Source organism: Hemitrygon akajei, chromosome 1, assembly GCF_048418815.1.
Source record: "Hemitrygon akajei chromosome 1, sHemAka1.3, whole genome shotgun sequence".
Classification (NCBI taxonomy): Eukaryota; Metazoa; Chordata; class Chondrichthyes; order Myliobatiformes; family Dasyatidae; genus Hemitrygon; species Hemitrygon akajei.
In genome coordinates this window covers 96,579,137-96,601,366 of record NC_133124.1, presented here as the reverse complement: position 1 = coordinate 96,601,366, position 22,230 = coordinate 96,579,137, and the positions used below count along the sequence as shown (strand labels likewise).

Here is a 22,230-nt window from a genome sequence, read left to right as displayed (position 1 = left end):
GCCTTTGCCTTTTTCATAGTAAGCTAGACCCACAAGCTGCTCTAAAAAGCCATCTCGCATGCATTCTTCAAAATCCCTCTCTATGGATCCAGTGCCAACCTGATTTTCCCAGTCTTCCTCCATATTGAACTCCCCCATGACTATTGTAACATTGTCCTTTTCACATGCCTTTTCTACCTCCTCCTGTAACTTGTACCCCACATCCTGCTTCTTTCACTCATGGCTTAGTGATGCCCACAATGTCATACCTGCCAATCTCTAACTGCACTACAAGATCATCTGTATATGGTGTGCATTCACGTATAACATCTTCAGTCCTGTATTCATGGCCCTTTTTGATTTTTTCCCCATGTTACAGTTCAACTTGTCCCAGTGACCATAACATTGCCCTATAATCTGCCTGTCATTCCTCACAGTCTCACTGTAAAGTACATCGAATTGCATATCAACTACCCCATCCCCAGCCTATCACTGAGTCATTCTCATCCCCCCCCCCCCCCCACCACCGGGCCAAATTTAATGCATAAAGTATTGTAAGTAAATAAGAAGTCAAGTGCAAGTTTAACTATTGGCATCGATTTGATGGCCTACATTTAGTATTACTACTTTCAAATAACTCTAATCCCGTATTTTTTTCAGTTTGGCAAGAATAAACAATGTTTTTTAATGATAGTTAATGCTGACTTCTTCTCTACTATGATAATACTTCCCTTGGTTGGATGAATGATCTCTACAACCTTTCTTACCTGTTCTCCAGGATGTCCTGGTGCTCCTGGACTACCAGCCTCTCCTTTAATACCCTAAATAAAAGATACAGAGCAGATGTTTCATTTCTCATTTCCCCAATAGCTCACAGAATTAACTTGGTGAATAGTTGAGCCCTCAAACTATTAGTGTCACTAGCCAAATCCATGGACATCTGACCACAGCCAGGACCACAGGAGGGACATCATAATTGGACTCAGTGTCCTGGTTTTGTGAAGGTGAATCCATCCCTGGTCAGTGACAGTACCAAGAAGGGATATTTATGTGGGTCTGTTACATAGAAAGACATTTGAGCTTGGCTGTGATAGGTTAAAAGGCTAAAATATTGTACAAATATTTGAGTTACTATATCACCCGGACCAATGTCACTGTGTGAAATCAGCACTTGCCCATCAGGCCATTTGACAATCAACATATTATGGTTAGGAGTGAAAACAAAATGTGAGAGATCAAAATACAATGAATAGTTATTCCGAAGAGCCATTGCAAGGGTTTGAAATCCATTTCGAGATAAGGTTTATTGGGGCTATGAAGATTTTGTAAGGAAGGACTACAGGCCTCAGTTTCTGTGTTCAAAACTTCCAGCACTCACTCAAGTACTCAAGTCTACACACTTGAAGGGAAATTACTAATGGCGAATGCCACAAAGTTCTACATTAGAATGGAGATAGACCTTGACCACTATCGCAATTTTTACCACAGCCAGTTATAAAGAGGTAAGAATTCATGACAAAGGGTGATGGCCTCGAGGATAGTGGACAGTGACCAGGGCTGAGTGAGGGAGCAGTTAACAAAGGAATGTGGAAAAGTAATGGGCCACATACTAAAGCAGCATAAGCTGTGTGCTTGGAAGTAGACTGTGAACTAAGGAGGGGTGCAGGGCAATGAGCTGTATACCAGGTAGGGTGAAGCATGAACTAGCTTCGTTTGAAGGCAGCGTGAACTGCAAAGGGAAAGAAGTAGAGGGAGGCAGGGGGAAGCGCAGAGATAGCCAGATGATCCAGAATGGATGGGATAAACTGGGCGATGGCAGGGAGGAATACAAGCACACTTGAAACTGCAGAGGCAGGACTGAGCTCAGGCAGACCTGAAAAGGCAGGGTGGGGGGGGGGGGGGGGAGCGAGCTCAGGCAGGCCTGAAAGGGTAACAATCTAGTAGGCCAGCAGGGGAGATGGACTGTGTGAATGTGTAACTAACCAATGAATGCATGAAAGTAATGTGGTGCAGAGTGAATCAGGAAGAGCAGTGTGATAGGATTGGACTAGATAATGTGAAGAGGGTACGCACACTGCAAGCAAACCAGAAATAATGGGATTAGTATAAAGGCGGCACAGACAGGGTAGGTGCAAGGACCTTTTTTATGTGCTGTGAATTATTTCTGTGGGAACAGCTTGGTTTGCAATCCTTGACCATGTGATGGCAGCATTTCCATTGGAGATGATGAGCCTTACTTTACATTTATAACTTCCACAAGTTTATGTAATGTGTTTTAATTAAAAGTTTTCCTCGCATGATAATTGTGATTTTTTTTGATAGATTTAAAAAAAAACAACAGTTTGGGCTCCATTCACTGTCATTTTGTAAAATAAAAACATTACAAAGTGATGTAACAATTAACATGGCATCATAATACTAAAGCTACAACCAAATGCTTGTTTTTCCATTCTGTGATAAGCAGAGCTGCTTGATATATTCTTGAAATATCAACATCAAACACTAATATCCCAGCATCACAGTTTCTCTATTCACTCCTGCAACATGCTTGCCCCAACTTCAGTGGTCACCCTTGTGGCAAAAGTGAGATTGTTAATTCTAATTGAAGACTAACCAGGAAGACTTTTCATCCTCAGGCCCAATTGTTGGTTTAATCCCAACAAGGACCTCCCATGAAATACATTAATTTCTTTGTTCAATTTCTTGCACACAAAATAAAGCAGCAGTTTTTACCAATAAGCCAAAGTTGACTCTGAAGTAAGTCGCTCCATAGTTTTCAGTAAAACAAAAGCTATCTTGTTATAAATCGTAGTTCATGCTATAAATCAAACTATATTAAGCAGATTTAAACCCAGCTGTCATGAGCCCTGCAGGCCTGTGCACCTGTATTTGTTAATTGCTGCCTTATCTGAATCGTCAAACCTTTTTGCATTCTGCTTAATCTTGTCAAGTTTATTTTGACTGGCATGGGTTTTCAGGGTACAGTGATTATTTAAAAGGTACTCCCAATTTGTGAAACACAGGGTGTCCTTGTGCTTCAAGATTGATTCGGCTCACAATGTCAATCAGTCAAGCCACCAATGTTCCATTGGCTCTCCTATGATTAAACTCTTGTTTTTGTCTCTACACGGGAGTCTGTTGCTCCTCCGCACGTGGGTTCAGTCGTCTGTCAGGGCATCACCGTGACACCAGGATTCTGATTCATAATCACACCCTAGTAGGGTTAACACGCTTTAGAAGTAACAGCAAGGCCATACCCTGGAAATAATATAAAGCTGTGGAGTTTAGTACTCACGGGGTCTCCAGTGATTCCCTGTAAACCAGGCAGGCCTCGGTCACCCTTTCTTCCCTAAACGGAACAGCAGAAGACGACAAAATCAGTGAGAGAACAAAGCAGGCAAAGCATTACACATGAGGGAAGAGAGAGCAACTTTGAACAAGGCATTATGGGATTTCATTCTGCATTTGCAACAGCAGTGCAAGACAGGAGAAAGCAATAATTCACATTTTCATGATATGCAGGTGAAATTTGCACAACATGGAGTGTTTGGCTGGCTCAACTGTGCAGTCTCACATTTACACTCAGGCAGCCTTCCTCTGATCATTCTTCATTTAACTACACAAACAGAACTAAATATTCCTTGCTGTTATGTCTTTGACTACCTTCACATTCATGCACTTATGTGTCTAGTCATAACATTTCATCGCTTAGCAACAAGGACGGACCAACAGTTTGGAAGGAATTGCGAGACTTGTTGGAACATACAGTGCAACACTAACTTGTGAGATCACATAATCTTAGAAGTGTTAGCCATGATAAAAATGACTGAATTTTGAAATATATTTATTGCACAGACATAGGCAAAAAATTGATAAAAACTGGTCTACAAAAATCTTAAAGAAAAGCTTCTTTAACATTGAGTGCATGGAGCCAAAGTACAAACAAGAGAAAATCTGCAGATGCTGGAAATCGGAGCAGCACATGCAAAATGCTGGAGGAACTCGGCAGGCCAGGTAGTATCTATGGAAAAGAGTACAGTCAATGTTTTGGGTCAAAACCCTTTGGCAGGACTGGATAAAAAAAGCTGAGGAGTAGATTTCAAAGGTGGGGAGGGAGGGGAGAGAAATGCCAGGTGATAGGTGAAACTATCAACCTCCTAGCTCTTTGCTTCTTTCCTCCCCCTCCTAGTTTCACCTATTGCCTCACGTTCCTTTCTCCCCTCCACCCACCTTTCAAATCTACTCCTCAGCTTTTTTTCTCCAGTCCTCCCAAAGAGTCTTGGCCCAAAATGTCAACTGTACTTTTTTCCATAGATGCTGCCTGGCCTGCTGAGTTCCTCCAGCATTTTGTGTGTGTTTTTCCAGAGTCAACTGGAAAATCTGGTGCACTCAGGAGTTCACTTATGTTGGTCTGGGATATTGTGCAGATTGTTCCCATTAATACTCCATCAAGATAGTAACATAATAATTTTTTCTGTGAAATCAGTAAGCTTATAAGGAAGTGCTGGAAACATCACTGAGTGAGATATATTGAACCATTAGGATTTCCAAGTAATCAGGCGGCTAATTATTAGAGAATTACTGTCAGTTCTTTCTGTTTCACTGTATTTTTACAGTCAACAATACAGACAGAACAATAATTTTCTATCATACACACTAGCATGGGCCATTGATTTTAAATGGCCTATTCTGTAGTCTACATTTTATGCTAATCATCTTTAAATTAGAGTGAGATTTTATGCTGCTCAGTTTTGAAATGTTTCTTTGCCAGTTCTATATGATTCTCCTTTGAAAGCAGTGCCTCCAGCTGAGATATTGAAGTTGCATACCGCAGCATCTTGGCCAAAGGTAAGACAGCAAATACAGGGCGAGTGGATGCAGCAAAGGAACAGGGTGAGGTGCTATGGTAGAGCAGGGGACTGAAGCAAATGGCATACAAGGGAGTCAGGACTAAAGTTAGGCCTGACCACTGGATTTCAATCACATATTGATCAAACCCATTCCACACTTATTCACTTTCACGTGCTTGTTACCTTTCCTACCACCCACTAACCTTTGAACTCTGACCTCGATGGCTTGGGCATAGGTAGTGAATTATTGCTCAACTCTGACCATAAAGGAGGAATTCAGAAAACATGACCAGGCCTTCTTTTGGTGCCTTGCTTTTTCTTTGTTCATTGCAAAAGAAGAATAATCAGTCCCTTGCCAGAAGTAACAATCTTGATGAGAAAAGACCAACACTTCCTGATTCAAATAGATTAACAGAGCACCAAAGAGCCACAAAGTCCTAATGACTCAATACTATCTCATTTTAGTGAATGAGCATATTCTGTCTCATTGGGCTCCTAAGTTTTGCTGCTGAAAATAATAGCACAATATATAAAAACAAATCCAATTTTCAGTAAAGTTGAATCTGATCTAAGCTGTCACTATTTGAAGACATCTTGTTGAATTTCACACTCCATATTCTGCTTCCAGTTGAAAGAAGGAGGAATTAATTATTTACATACCCTCTGACCTTGTGGACCTGGTTTTCCAGCGATGCCATCGAGACCAGGAGGACCCTACAATTAGAAAACAAAGCATACAATATTTTATTAATCCATTGACCTGTCTACTGCTAAAGTTCATGAGAATTGCCCCAGGGTATTTCTCTATGGATTCCCCAAGAGTACAATTATCAACCATCCTGATCTATTAAGACAAGGCATATAGTTCATGTTTCACAGCATTTTTGTTGCACCCTGCATTTTGACAGTCTTTTATTTTGCTCATTTTAGAAAAAGAGATTTTGATCCAATAGATATATATGCATGGTCACCAGAAGAATTACAATGCTGACCCGGAAGGAAGGCAGAACTCCCTGCTGTTGTGCACCTCCCTTGATTCATTCCAACTGAGTCCAGAAGAGGCATACAAAGTAGTTTTTGTAAACACTTGACCTTCTAACACTACAAATTACTAAAGTGGTCATTTGAGATTTTAGAAAAAAGAAATACACGAGCTTTTAACCTGTCCGTAAATTTTATTTTTGTGCATTACACAGGCAACATCACTGATTTCCCCACTCCAAAAGCTTTGTTCTTATATTATGCTGCAAAATTAGACATTGATGACACCATCAATCCCATTCCCCCATTTAATTCCCTTGTACAATAAAACGGACTCAACCTCACATCTACCTCATTCCGATTTTACACTTTGTTTACCTGCACTGCCCTTTCTCTGTAGCTTTTAAACTTTATTCTGCATTCTGTTATTGTTTTTATCTTGTACTACCTCAATGCACTGTTGAAATGCTTAGATATGTATGAATGGTATGCAAGACAAGCTTTTCGATGTATCTGAGTACATGTGCCAACAATAAACTAATTCCAGTTCTGCTTCGGGATATTCTCCCTCACTTTCACATCATTTCCATCCTGACTAGCATACCAACATTTTGTACTAATGAAAGTTTACAGGGACTAGTTAACCTACCGATCAGCACACATTTGTAAAATGGGAAGAAGTCAGGCCACCATGCAGCCATGCCAGGAACTTGCTAATCGATCAGACTTCAGGATCACATCTAAGTCACTGATACTGGGAGGCATCAGAATAATCTGCTGTGTGCCATGCCACTCCACTATCACTTCCATGTTGCTTTCTAGGAGCAGCCCCATAGATTAAACCTGGCCATGTGGTTAATTACACCTTCTTTATTGTAGCGTTTTCTTCTGCAGTTTAACATCATCTTAGAATCTGATTCTAATCACTTGATTATGGTTTCCTGGCAATGGTTTGGCAGGAATTATATGACACTCTCTATCATGTAAACACACACAGAGTTGATGAGAGGAATTGAGCTTTCATTTGAATAATAATTCAAGTCTCTTCTTTGTAAACAATAAACTAAACTTACCACAGGTCCCTGAGGACCTGCTACACCTGGAAGGCCACGAGGTCCTGGCTCACCCTAGATAGGGAAAAGACATTATATTTAGAGTCATATACGCTGAAGAAGGCCAATAGGCCCAACATGGCCACGCCAAACATGATGTCCATCTAAGCTAGTACTGTTTGCTGTGTTCGGTTCATATCCCTCTAAACCTTTCCTATCCATGTATTGTCCATGTTACAACAGCGTGACCAGATTCTGATCTAACTGCATTTCTGTTTTGCAAATGACATCATCATAACGGGTTGGATCTCAAACAGCAATGTGTTCAGGAAGGAGATGGAGATAGCGAGCCTAGTGGTATGGGAAGGAGACAGAGAGCTTAGAGGCAACAACCTTCTCTTTGATCTCAGCAAAACACAAAAGCTGGTCATTGACTTCAGGATACAAGGCAGAGTATGTATTAGTGGTGCTGCGGTGGAGACGGTTGAGAGCTTAAAGTTCCTTGGTGTAAATATCATGAACAATTTGTACCTGGGCCAGCCATGCAGACAGTGTGGTCAGAAAAGCTCACCAGAACTCTATTTCCTCAAAAGGCTTAAGAAATTCAGCATGAATACAATGGCCCTCACCAATTTTTACAGATGTACTGTACCACAGAAAGCATCCTGTCTGAATACACCATAGCAACTGCTCAGTCCAAAAATTAAAATTGCCAGGAGCTGTGAACGCAATCCAGTCAATCACAAAAACCAGCCTCCCATCCATTGACCCTCATTCAACATGGTACTGTTGAACCAAGGTGACCTTCAGCAGGCTATGTAAAATGATGCGGTCTTTCATTGATTCTAGGATAGTTATTATTCTATTATGGATTTATAAAATATACCTGCAAGAAAATGAATCTCAGGATTGTATATGGTGACGTTTATGTACTTTAATAATAAATTTACTATGAACTTTGAACTTTGACTCTACTTACTGCAGCCCTGAGAAAGGGGCCAACAGAATCAAGGATCCCTCTTATCCTGACCATTCCCTCTTCTCTCCCCTCCCATCAGGCAGAAGATACAAAAGCCTGAAAACACATATCAGCATGTGTGCCTCATAACATAGCAATTACTATGACACTATTACTGCTCAGAGCTCAGAGTTCAATTCCAAAGGAGTTTGCATGTTCTCCTCATGAACCACTTTTCTCCCTCAGTCCAAAGACATTACGGTTAGTAGGTTAATTGGTCATTGTAAATTGTCCTGTGATCAGACTAGTGGGTTGCTGGGTAGTCTGGCTCATTGGGCCAGAAGGGCATGTTCTGTGCAGTATCTTTAAATGAAAATAAAAAATAAAACCAGGCTTCTACCCCATGTTATAAGACTTTTTTGAATGGACCTCCGAAACAATAAGAATGAACTTGTGATCTCTCAATCTACCTCACCATTACCCTTGAACTTTACTTTTACTTCTAAGTTTAACTTCCTGAATTCTGATTTATTTTATTCTTTTCTGTTATGTTAATGTACCCATGATTGAAATGATCTATCTGGATGGCTTGCAAACCAGACTTTTTCACTGTATCTCAGTGCATGTGAGAATAATGAGCTAGTTACATAATAAACCATCACTTGCCTCAACCACTTACTCTGGAGACTCATTCCATATATGCACCAGCTTCTGCATGAAGCAGCTGCCCTCAGGTTATTTATAAATCTTTCTCCTCTCACCTTAAACCCATATCCCATAGTTTTTCCATTCCCTTTCCTTGGGAAAAAGACTCGGTGTATTCACTTTATCTATGCCCTTCACCACTACAAGGTCACTCCTTAGTATCATACACTTCAGGGAATAAAGTCCTCCCTTGCCCAGTCTCTCCCTTTAATACAGGCCCTTAACTCCTTGCAACAATCTCAATTTTTCCACTCTTTATGACATCTTTTCTATAACAGTGTAATCAAAACTGTATACAATACTCCAGACATGGCCTCACCAAGGATGAAGTCATGGAGGGGTTGTCTACAGAGTCTCTGTAGGTGGAAGTTAGGAATATGAAGGGATCAATAACTCTACTGGGTGTTTTTATAGACCACCCAATAGTAACAGGGACATCGAGGAGCAGATAGGGAGACAAATTTTGAAAAGGAGTAATTATAACAGGGTTGTTGTGGTGGGAGATTTTAATTTCCCAAATATTGATTGGCATCTCCCTAGAGCAAGGGGTTTACATGGAGTAGAATTTGTTAGGTGTGTTCAGGAAGATTTCTTGATACGATATGTAGATAAGCCTACAAGAGGAGAGGCTGTGCTTGATCTGGTATTGGGAAATTAACCTGGTCAGATGTCAGGTCTCTCAGTGGGAGAGCATTTTGGATATAGTGATCACAGTTCTATTTCCTTTACTATAGCATCGGAGAGGGATAGGAACAGACAAGTTAGTGAAATGTTTAATTGGAATAAGTGGAAATATGAGGTTATCAGGCAGGAACTTGGAAGCATAAATTGGAAACAGATGTTCCCAGGGAAACATATGGAAGAAATATGGCAAATGTTCAAGGGTATTCATGTGGGATTCTGAGTAGGTACGTTCCAATGAGACAGGGAAATGATGGTAGGGTACAAGATCTGTGGTGTACAAAGGCTGTTGTAAATCTAGTCAAGAAGAAAAGAAAAGCTTACAAAAGGTTCAGTAAAAACTAGGTAACGATAGGAATCTAGAAGATTATGAGGCTAGCAGGAAGGAGCTTAAGAATTAAATTAGGAGAGCCAAAAGGGGTCATGAGAAGGCCTTGGCAGTCAGGATTAAGGAAAACCCCAAGGCATTCTACAAGTATGTGAAGAGCAAGAGGATAAGACATGAAAGAATAGGACCAATCAAGTGTGACAGTGGAAAAGTGTGTATGGAACCAGAGGAAATAACGGAGGTACTTAACGAATACTTTGCTTCAGTATTCACTATAGTAAATGACGATTGTAGGGATGACTTGCAGTGGAGTGGACTAAGGAAGAGGATGTGCTGGAGCTTCTGGAAAGCATCAAGTTGGATAAGTCATTAAGACCGGATGGGATGTACCCCAGGCTACTGTGGGAAGCAAGGGAGGAGATTGTTGAGCCTCTGGCAATGCTCTTTGCATCATCAATGAGGATGGGAGAAGTTCCAGAGGATTGGAGGGTTGCAGATGTTGTTCCCTTATTCAAGAAAGAGAGTAGGGATAGCCCAGGAAATTATAGGCCAATGAGTCTTACTTCAGGGGCTGGTAAGCTGATGGAGAAGATCCTGAGAGGCAGGATTTATGAACATTTGGAGAGGCATATTATGATTAGGAATAGTCAGCATGGCTTTGTCAAATGCAGGTCATTCCTTACGAGCCTGATTGAATTTTTTTGAGGATGTGACATTGAAGAAGGTAGAGCCGTAGATGTAGTGTACATGGATTTTAGCAAGGCATTTAATAAGGTACCCTGGGTAAGGCTTATTGAGAAAGTAAGGAGGCATGGGATCGAAGGGGACGTTGCTTTGTGGATCCAGAACTAGCTTGCCCACAGAAGGCAAAGAGTGGTTGTAGATGAGTCATATTCTGCATGGAGGTTGGTGACCAGTGGTGTGCCTCAGGGTTCTGCTCTGGGACCCCTACTCTTTGTCATTTTTATAAATGACCTGGATGAGGAAGTAGAGGGATGGGTTAGTAAATTTGCTGATGACAAAGGTTGGAGGTCTTGTGGATAGTGTGGAGGACCGTCAGACGTTACAACGGGTCATTGATAGGATGCAAAACTGGGCTGAGATGTGGCAGATGGAGTTCAACCCAGATACGTGTGAGGTGGTTCATTTTGGTAGGTCAAATATGATGGCAGAATATAGCATTAATGGTAAGACTCTTGGCAGTGTGGAGGATCAGAGGGAATCCATAGGACACTCAAAGCAGCTGTGCAGGCTGACTCTGTGGTTAAGAAGGCATACAGGATGAGGACCATTTTTTCAAATTTTGGAAGGGCCCTTTATTTCATTCCTTATCATCTAATAAAGTTAGAGGGGTATCTATTTTTGTTAACTCCAAAATCCCTTTTGTACATTTTAATACTATTACTGATTCGATTGGAAGATACTTAATTATTACTGGTTTACTATGCGATCAAAATGTAGCTTTGGTGTGTATATACGCACCTAATGTAGATAGTCCTGAATTTTTTAAGAAGCTTTGTTCTGAGCTACCAAATTTGAATAAATATAAGTTGATCATGGGTGGTGACTTTAATTGTTGTCTGAACCCAGCGATTGACAGGTCATCAACCAATCCGTTGCTTCCTAATAAAGCGGCGGCTTGTATTAATTCTTTTCTACTAGAATATTGCCTGGTCGATATCTGGAGATATAAACACCCTAATAACAAAGATTTTTCTTTTTTTTTTCCACACATTCATCATAAATACTCTAGAATTGATTACTTTTTTCTAGACACATGTTTGTTTCACTCCGTTGTTGAGTGTGTGTATGACATCATTGCGTTGTCGGATCACGTGCCTTTGAAATTAACCCTGAAGCTTTCTGATAGCTTTCTGAAAATGTCACAGTGGAGATTGAATCCCGTATTGTTACAAGATCCAGCTTTTGTTAGTTTTATTAAAGAGCAAATTTCTATATTTTTTGAATTTAATACAACTGAAGGAATGTCAAATTTGGTTATATGGGACACGATGAAATCTTTTCTTAGGGGACAGATAATTTCATACTCAGCAGCTTTAAGAAAGAAAACTAAAGCAGAACTGTCAGTGCTTACGAATAAAATTAGAGAGATAGATAAAGCATATTCAGTTAAACCTACTGAAGATCTATATAAAGAAAGGGTCGAACTTCAATTACAATATGATTTGCTTCTGACCTTTCCTATCAAACAGCAAATTCTTAAATCTAAAAGTCTATTTTATATACATGGAGATAAGTCAGGTAAACTTTTGGCTGGTCAGTTAAAGGCTGGTATAGTTAGAAGACAGATTTTAAAAATTCATAGAGCAGATAGAACTGAAACCTTAGATCCTTATGAAATTAATAAGATATTTATGGATTTCTACTCTAACCTTTATAAATCTGAATTCTCTGACAATAGTATTATTATGAATAGATTTTTGCAAAAATTAAATATACCCAAAATCTCAACTCAAGATGATGATATATTAGATGCACCTATTAAACAAGAGGAGATAGCTAAAGCTATATCCTCTATGCAATTAGGGAAAGCTCCGGGACCAGATGGTTATACGGTGGAATTTTACAAGACTTTCCATGAAATGCTTATACCACATCTTCATCAAATTTTTACTGATTCGATACCTTCTGGGAATTTTCCAAAAGCTTTTTATGAGGCATTAATTTCATTGATTCCTAAGAAAGGAAAAGATTTATCGGAATATGCATCCTATAGGCCTATCTCTTTACTGAATGTAGATTTTAAAATTCTCTCTAAGCTTGTAGCCAATAGACTTGAGAATATTTTGCTTACTGTTATCTCAAATGATCAAACTGGATTTACTAAAAATAGGTACTCACATTTTAACATTTGAAGACTGTTAAATATCATTTATTCCTCCTCAGTTAAAGAATCTGAATGTATTGTGTCTCAGGATGCAGAGAAAGCTTTTGATAGGGTGGAGTGGCCTTATCTGTTTCAGGTTTTGAAGAGGTTTAATTTTGGTCCGGGATTTATTTCCTGGATTATACTGATTTATCAAGCCCTTGTGGCTGCGATTATAACTAATAATCAAAAGTCTCCTTATTTTAGATTATATAGAGGAATCCATCAGGGTTGTCCTCTCAGTCCTTTATTATTTAATTTGGTTTTAGAACCACTTGCTATCACTCTTAGGGATTCTAATTCTGTGCGGGGTATTAAGAGAGGGGATAAATTGCATAAGGTTCTGTTATATGCAGATGATTTATTAGTTTACATTTCAGACACTTAGAAATCTATTCTTTTTATGTTATCTATATTTACGAAATTTAGTATTTTCTTTGGATATAAACTCAACTTACATAAAAGTGAACTATTTTCTATTAATAATTATTCTGATTATTATGATCAAATACCTTTTAATATTGCTAAAAACTATTTTACTTACCTTGGTAATAAAATTACTAAAAATTTTAAAGACCTATATAAGTATAATTTTTCCTCTCTAATTGAATATACTCATCAAGCGCTTTCTAAATGGTCGCCTGTGTTGATGTTATTAATTGGTCGAATAATTGCTATAAAAATGGTTATTTTACCAAAATTTTTATATACATTTCAAACAGTTCCATCTTTTGTTCCGAAAATATTTTTTGATAAAATAGATTCTATGATCCTGTCATACATTTGGAATAATAAAAGCTCCAGAGTGAATACATTTTTATTGCAAAAATCAAAAAAAGATGGAGGACTGGTGCTACCAAACTTTAGATTTTATTATTGGGCAATTAATATTCGTTATAAGACCTTCTGGATTCATGGTATAGATAACCAGGATTGCCCTTCATGGTCACATTTGGAGGAGAATTCGGTAAGGGAGTTTTCTTTAGCTTCTTTACTGGGATCTCCTCTTCCTTTTTCATTCTCCAGGATAGGTGGACAAGGTCTTAGTCCTGTTGTTAAACATACTTTAAAAATTTGGTTTCAGTTTCATAGATTTTTTGAATTAAATAACTTAGTACTCTTTAGTAATATCTATTCTAACTTTTTTTAAAACCAACTCTGGATAAAGCTTTTTTAATATGGAAAACTAAGGGAATAAAAACTTCTTTAGATTTGTTTTCAGAGGATTGTTTAATGTCTTTTTCACAGTTAATGGATAAGTAAGATATATCTAGTAAACATTTTTTTTTAGATATTTACAAGTTAGGAATTTTTTATGTGATTTTTTTACCGAACTATCCATTGGCTTATTCACCAAATTTGGTTTATGCTATTTTTCAGCTTAAACCATTTCAAAAATGATTAATAGCTATTATTTATAAACAGTTAATGAATGCACGTATGACACCGAATGATAAGGTTAAACGTGCCTGGGAAATAGAACTTCAACATTCACTTTCAGATGATCAATGGAGTAAAATTTGTATCTAGTTAATAATTCATCTATCTGTGCATGTCACTCCCTAATTCAGTTTAAGATAGTACACAGGGCCCATGTGTCAAAAGATAAATTAGCGCATTTTTTTTCTTATATAAGCCCCACCTGTGACACCTGAGGTGGATACTTTAACTCATATGCTTTGGTCCTGTGGAAAATTAAATAATTGTTGGAGGGATGTGTTTCGAATATTATCCAAAGTTATAGGTGTGGAGTTACAACCCAATTCACTTACGGCAATCATTGGGTTTATTCCAGAGGAAATAGGAAGAGTTCCTGCTTCTGCTCAACATGTGACAGCCTTTTCAGCTTTGCTGGCTAGGAGAGCTATCTTGTTATACTGGAAAGATTCTAATCCACCTACCGTTTATAACTGTCTCTCCTCCATTATGACCTGTTTAAGTTTGGAGAAAATTAGAAGCCAGACGTTTGACACATCTTTTAGTTTTGAGCAAGTCTGGTGACCCTTTATTCAATATTTCCATATGATTTAATTTTTTTTCTCTCTTTTAAAATTTTTTTCAAGGAAAATTTTTCCTTATCCTCGAAGGTTCGAAGGTGACTGGAGGGATGTTTTCTTTCTTCTTTTTTTCTAATTTTATCCTCAAATGGACTGCCCAGTCTTTCTTTTTTGTTGTTTTTAGGTTAGTTTAGCGGTTTTTTTCCCCTAAAAATTTCCAATCTTTTTTTTCTCTTTATGATTTGTCAAGAGGAGTTGTGGTTTCTTGTTTATATACTATTTATAACAGCTTAACACTACACTTAATTGACCTTGACAGTATTTTTTTGTTGATTCTACGTTTTTTGTATTACGCGTTTGTTAAAGCTTCTCCTCTGATTTGTATTTTTTCTCTGTTGAAAAATCAATTAAAAAAAATTGAAAATGAATGAAGAAGGCATACAGTGCATTGGTCTTCATCAATCGTGGGATTGAGTTTAGGAGCCGAGAGGTAATGTTGCAGCTATATAGGACCCTGGTCAGACCCCACTTGGAGAACCGTGCTCAATTCTGGTTGCTTCACTACAGGAAAGATGTGGAAGCCATAGAAAGGGTGCAAAGGAAATTTACAAGGATGTTGCCTGGATTGGGAGCATGCCTTATGAGAATACGTTGAGTGAACTCAGCCTTTTCTCCTTGGAGCGACGGAGGATGAGAGGTGACCTGATAGAGGTGTACACAATAATGAGAGGCATTGATTGTGTGGATAAGTCAGAGGCTTTTCTCCAGGGTAGAAATGGCTAGCATGAGAGGGCATAATTTTAAGGTGCTTGGAAGTAGGTACAGAGGAGATGTCAGGGTAAGTTTTTTTATGCAGAGAGTGCTGCGTGTGTGGAATGGGCTGCCGGTGGTGGCAGTGGAGGCTGAAACAATAGGTTTTTTTTAAGAGACTCCTAGATGGCTACATGGAGCTTAGAAAAATAGAGGGCTATGGGTAAAGCCTAGGTAGTTCAAAGGTAGGGACATGTTGGGCACAGCTTTGTGGGCTGAAGGGCCTGTATTGTGCTTCAGGTTTTCTGTCTCATACAACTGCAACTCTTATACTCAGTCCCCTCACTGAAGAAGGCCAGCATGCCACAAACCTTCTTTACCACTCCATCTCTCTGGGAATGTACTTTGTACGCACTCCTTGGCCCTTCCATTCCACACCACTCTCCAGGGATCTCTTTCTGACTGTCAGTGACTTTGTTAAAATTTCTGTTTCCCCTCTGCCCACAGAGTGAGGCTCTTCAGCACAACTTGTCCAAGCCAACCAAGATGCTTACCTAAGCTGGACCCATTTGCCCATGTTTGGCATAAATCTTTTTAAACATACATTTCTTATACATCTTCATGACACCAAAGACCATTCAGCCCAATGAATCTCTGCCAGCTCTCAAAGCATCCTTTCAGTCCCATTCCCCCACTTATTTTCCTGTAATCTTTCTCGTTCACATACCCATCAACTCTTGCTTTATTCTCCTTCCACCCACCGACACTGAGAGGAATAACATGTCTTTGGGTTGTGGGAGGAAACTGGTGCTCGCAGAGGAAACCCACATGGTCACGGGAATATTGAGCTAACTCCACATCAACAACAGCCAAAGTCAGATTTGAACCTGGACTACTGTAGCTGTGTGGCAGCAGCACTACGTTTTGCCTTTTTTTTTTGTTTCTGATATGGAGACTGCGTAAAAGTTAGAACAAAGTCCCATCAACACAGTGCTACACCTGTAAACAATTTCACTGAAAGTTTGAGTTACCAGTCAGTAATGCACAACCACCGTGAATAAAATTAGAATGTAAAGTCAAGGTCATAGCTCCTTGCGGCAACTTGTATGAAAGCATTACACTTACTCGTTCTCCTTTTAAATAACCAAGATCCCCCTGAAAGAAAACATGGAATGGTTAATCAACAAGGTAAAACTGTGAAGCAAGAACATCTGATTGAAATATAAAATACAGGTTTCTCTAAAGTTGTTGAGTTTGACTTTACCAAACTGTGCTGGTGGTTGGATTACATTTTATGCATCTCTTAAATCATTAAAATGTTCAAGCAATTCCAATATAATTAAGCACCGGAACGGAAGTGCTTAAATGTGGTGTTAATATTTTGCAACGTTCATCAACTTAGAGGCTGATTGGAGTTAGTATACACAATCACATCAGACCTTTTTGCACAGTATTGATTGGAAACATACTGTAGGTCAATTTTAATCACAAGTTTTGCTTTGAAATTTCTTTCCTCTGCTCCCTCCCATCTGATTTCAATACCGGAGGACAGGAAAGTATTTCTTACAATCTAACAGAATAACAAACTGTTACACTGGCCTGAAAGTGTTCAGAATATAGTTATAGACAACCTAGTCATAGAATCATGGATAGGTTACAGTGTAAGGGGAAAGAAAAACTAAGAAAATGGAATGGAACCTTTCAAGGTGAGAGAAAGTATCAGTTGCTATAATTGTGGGAATTTGTGAACTTTTAATGGGTATTGGGTGTTAGCTTTTTCCTGACTTGGGGAGTGAAATGTCAAGGAAGTGAAACAAACAGATGGGCCATGTAAACGTGAGAACGCAAGGGAAAGTGACAGTTACACTGGACAACAAAGACTTTGCTTCCTGAATACTTTTGGGTGCATCTTATGGATTTTGGGCTGCTGGTCATGAAAATCACCATGAAGTTTTCCTATCACACACCATTTTTTAAAAAAATCACCTATACTTGTTATTTCAATTAATAATTCATGTCAGAGTAGCCGATGCAAAGATTTAAGGAAGGCACTTTGTTAGTTCATGAATCAAACAGGTCACCAATGACAGGAAACTTGAAGAACCTCTAGCAGGACCAGAGAAAATTGCATGGAAGATATTCAAGGATGTTGTTGAACATTTTCTTGGCAACTGCAGGGCAACAGACTAAGTGCAGTTGGTTAACAACATGATTTAAGCATACAAAATCATGAAGTGGAATGTGTCACTAAAGATTCATTTTTTGCATTCCCATTTAAACTTCTTCCCTGCAAATTTTGGTGCAGTCAGTGATGAGCAAGGTGAAAGGTTTCAGCAGGACATTGCGGTCATGGAGAAACAGTTTTAGGGCAACTGAGATCCATCAATGCTGACTGATTACTGTTGGCCACTTAAGCATGAAGCCTCAGACACTGGGCACAAATGAAAATAATCAACAAAATATTTTTGCTTTGTTGAACCATTGCAAATTATCAGCCTATTTTGTAAATAAACATTATATTTAATAAAAGTTAATTTCTTGTTTCACCAAAGTTCTACATGATAAAAGTAGTCTGAAATTACATTTGTGTTCAGCTTTAAGCAGTATATCGTAAAGAAAAAAATTTCTGACAAAGCAACACTTCTGAAGAAAAGTTGTTATATGTTGTCAACTGTCTGAATGTCATGAGCAGCACAGAGACAGTGGCCTGATGTTTAGTGAAAAGAAAGGTTAAAGGAAGAGTTTGGGAGTTGATGGTCTGTTTTCTGTGTACCATATTCTAAATAAATGCATGTACTTCCACATAAATCATCAATTGTTAATATACACCTTTTCCTCTGAGTAATCACTCTGAGCAAGTACTCCTTACTTGGAGTATTGTGTTCACTGCTGGTCACCTCATTATAGAAAGGATGTGGAAGCTTTAGAGAGGGTGCAGAGGAGATTTACCAGGAAGGTTGCTAGATCCCAATGCATGTCTTAAGAGAAAAGGTTGAGTGATCTGGGGCTTTCTTCTTTGGAGTGAAATAGGGTGTGATGGAACTTGGAGGTGTATAACATGATGAGAATAGATAGAGTGGATAGCCAGTGCCTTTTTCCCCATGCTGGAAATCTCTAATACCAGAGGGTATTCTTTTCAGGTGAGTGGGGGAAAGTTTAGGGAAAATGTCAGAGGCAGATTTCTTACACCGAGAGTGGTACATGCCTAGAATGCACCACAAGGGGTGGTGGTAGAGGCAGATGCGTTAGGGACATTCAAAAGACTTGGAGAGGTTTTAGGATGTAAGAAAAATGGAGAGTACTGGGCAATGTAGGAGGGAAGAGATAGATTAATCAAAGGTCTGCATAATGTTGTAGGATAAAGTACTTGTACTGTGCTTTAATGTTTGTGTTCTATTGCTGTGGTGTTGAGAGCTCTTGATTAGGAAGCTTTAGTTGCAGCTCTGGATTAGGCTGCAACTGCAGATACCTGTGGATAATGTGTGAATTACTCCTTTACCTTACCCAGTCTTTGACCTTCCTGTCACTCGGTATCTGAATGAGGACAGCACAGCCTCTATGAAGAATTAATATCCATCACTGCTGACTTACCACCAAAGAAACTTCAATTTAAGTGTTCAGTGCTATTACCTTGTTAAACAGCGTTAACTGATAACCTGTATCTACAATGTTTAGAGGTTGGGGCCATAAACATTGTATATTTGGATTCCCAACCCCAAAGGCCAGCTGCTCAGATCAGGTTTTAAATGTGGACCTTTATTCATCCCACAAAATCACTTGAGAAGTAATAGAACATTTTCTCTCAGTGCCTCTAAAATTGTTTTAGATTTTTATTGTATATTTATCAGCTGAAAGATCAGCATAAAAAGAGTAACTTCATATATTTAAAATAGATGCAAAGTACTGAGCAATTATTTGAATTCCCACTTACACCAGAGAGATATTTATATGCACTGATTTGTAAACTTACCTTCAAGAATGGACAACAAATCACAAATGATGTTGTATCTGCATGGTAAACAAAGACAACGGAAACAACACAATTACCTGGTCCCAATTAGGGGATCTGATAGGAAGAGGAGGAAGCCTGGAATGTTGGAATCCTGAATGCCCTACTCCTTGATTTATTTAACAGATCATTTCATCCTCATCACAATTGCCCAATACTGTTTGAACACTTACCACCACACTCCCAGGTAGGCCTGGAGGTCCAGCTTCTCCCTATAAAACAATGCAGGAAACAAATTACGTTGCTGAAAATTGAACTTCATAATGTTGAGAAGTTGCACAGGCTAGGACATTTTCCTTGGAATGTTAGAAAACAAAGAGTGATTTTACAGAGGTCTTTAAAACCATGAGGTGCACGCAGTCTTTGTCTCAGGGTTAGGGAGTCAACAGGGTTAAGAGCCAGAGGGTAAAGCTTTGAAGTTAGAAGATTTAAAGGAACCTAAGAGGCAACTTCTTCACAAAGGTGGGAATGCTTGTATGGAACGGGATGCCAGCGGAAATGGTTGAGGCAGGGACAGGAACAACCCTCAAGGCATTTGAGCAGGTTCATGGATAGTAAAGATTTTAAGGGGCATGTGTTGCTTGAATTTCCAGCATCTGCAGATTTCCTCGTGTTAATATCCTTGTAAATCTCCTCTGCACCCTTTCTATGGTTTCCACGTCCTTTCTGTAGTGAGGCGACAGAATTGAGTACAGTACTGTACTCCAAGTGGGGTCTGACCAGGTTCCTATACAGCAGCAACAAACCAGCATCGCAGGCTAGAAACACAAAAGACTGCAGATGTTGGAATCTGGAACAACAAACAATCTGCTGGAGAAACTCAACAGGTCTAGCAGTATCTGTAGCGGGTGAGGAATTGCCAATGCTTTGGGTCATAACCCTGAAGAATGATTGACATTATGAACTGCTGCTTTGCATACATCTGGTAGGCATGATTATTGCATGCACTAATGCCCTTAATTTAACACCATGTACAGCATCTTGTTTCAAAGGTGCTTGTATACATCAGTTAACACAATTGAAGAACTTCTCCCCCCACAGTACTGCAGCAACTAGTTAACCAGGCAGGCCTCTTTTTGTCATATACAGTAGGATTGGTTGATTAATTCTATAGCAGTTTCTCCAGACACCAATAACATGCTCTACGCTATATATGATTTTAATCTTCTTTTGTCAATCTTTTCCTTCAAAACTTACTTTTTCTCCTTTGTCCCCAGAAAGTCCTGGAAAACCGGTTGCACCCTGAGAATAAGAACAAAATAAAATTACAATTTCATTTTATATACAAGTGTTAACTGATGAGACATTCCATGATGTTTTCATTCAGAATTTGGAGGTGAAACGAAGAAGAGCTGAGGGTAGGTAATTGGGACTGGCTGAGCCGAGCTGGATTTATGAAAGGGAAATCTTGCTTATCAGACCTGTTACAGTTTGTAACCAGCAGAATCAATATGAAGGGATCAATTGATGTGGTATATTTGGGTTTACAGAAGGTCTTCAATAGGTGAACTGAAGAATTACATATACATATATTGAAAGCTAAAGAGAACATGGTATTTATGGTATGGATTGAGGATTGATTAAAGGACAGAAAATAGTCAGTAGAAATAAAAAAAGTCCTATCTATCTTGACAGCGTAAACTAACGGATTGATTTTGGAAGCCTATTTATTCATGTCTTATGTACGTTAATGATATGTCTGTGAAGATCAAGAATGATACATCTCACTTAGCACACCGAGCTAAGTGGCAATGTTCACCATGAGGGCAACACAGAGAGCTTCAAGGGGATATAAACAGGTTAAGTGAATAAGCAAAGACATGGCAGATGGAGGATAAAGTGAAAAAATATAAAAAGTAACTCAATCTGCTAGAAACTTGGAGTATTTTTCATATGGTGGTGATTAAAAGGTGTTGGAGCTCAGAAGAGCCTGACATCCTTGTACATGAGTCACTGAAGGCCAATGTGTAGGTATAGCAAGCAAATTCAAAGGCAAATAGTAGACTGGATTTTATTGCAAAAGGAATTGAGTAGAATAGCAGAGACATTCCAGTGATGAAAGGCCATGGTGAGACCACATGTACAGGTGTGATTTCAGGAATGGTGCTTTTGTTGTACAAGTAGAGATTAAGCAGACTGTGCCCATGCAGTCTGGACGTTAAACAAATGATACCTGATCTCATTGAAATATATAAAAATAGTTTGGAGTTTTAAAAAAAAGTATATTGGGGATGATGTTTCCACTTATTGATGTGTCTTAGATGAAGGCTCATGGTCTCAAAATAAGATGTTGACCATTAAGGACAGAGAAGAGAAGAAATTTCAACACTCAGAGGGTGTGAATCTTAGGAATTCTGCATGCAGGGCTGTGGACTCTCAATCACTGAGTATATCTAAAGATTTATTGAAAGATTTTTACATATTAACAGAATCAATGCAGGATTAACATAGGAAGTGGCACTACAATTAAAGATCAACTATAATATTTTTAAAACTGAAGCAGGCATAAAGGAAACAATTACTTTTCCTGCTATAATTTCTTAATTTTCTAAGTCTTGCTCCAAGTGATAGGCAGCAGCTCTGAGGTTTAGAGGTGGACAGGTCTGAAGATAAAATTACAGAGTTTAGGGCATAGGTAGCTGAAAAGTGACCAATGAAGGCACAGAGCAAAACAAAAATCTATAGAAAAAATAAGGTAGAGTCTAAAGAACATGTGATAAAAGTAGTAAGTGGTAATGAGAAATTTCATGTGTGCATGATTATGGAGGGATTTAACTATGAGAATGAGAATCTTAAAATCAAGTTATTAGTGGACAGGGAGCCAATAGTACAATTTCCGTCAGTACATCATAATAATGAGCAAACTGTTTTTGGTGACAGTTAAAATGCAGGTGACAAAAAGTACTCATTTCATCAGATCGAAAGTCTTTAGTCCATTTAATCACAGGGAACCCATAACCAAATTCTGTCTTGTCCTAACTGTTCAAATAAATACTGTATAAAATGGAGAAAGGGTGGCCTGATTAAATAATAACTGATGGTGGGAACATTGT

At 38.8% G+C, this 22,230-nt stretch overlaps 1 protein-coding gene across 4 annotated transcripts in view; it reads right to left on the bottom strand.

The window, feature by feature from the left end:
• col22a1 (collagen, type XXII, alpha 1) overlaps positions 1–22,230 on the bottom strand; it is a 272,437-nt gene that overhangs the window by 87,285 nt on the left and 162,922 nt on the right. For all 4 annotated transcript variants that reach the window (XM_073048247.1, XM_073048265.1, XM_073048274.1 and 1 more), the window contains 7 exons: positions 20,375–20,419; positions 19,351–19,389; positions 16,294–16,323; positions 6,884–6,937; positions 5,490–5,543; positions 3,275–3,328; positions 747–800 (listed from right to left, as the gene is read on the bottom strand). In XM_073048247.1, the coding sequence (XP_072904348.1) occupies positions 747–800; positions 3,275–3,328; positions 5,490–5,543; positions 6,884–6,937; positions 16,294–16,323; positions 19,351–19,389; positions 20,375–20,419 (330 nt within the window). The remainder of the gene's footprint in view (positions 1–746; positions 801–3,274; positions 3,329–5,489; positions 5,544–6,883; positions 6,938–16,293; positions 16,324–19,350; positions 19,390–20,374; positions 20,420–22,230) is intronic.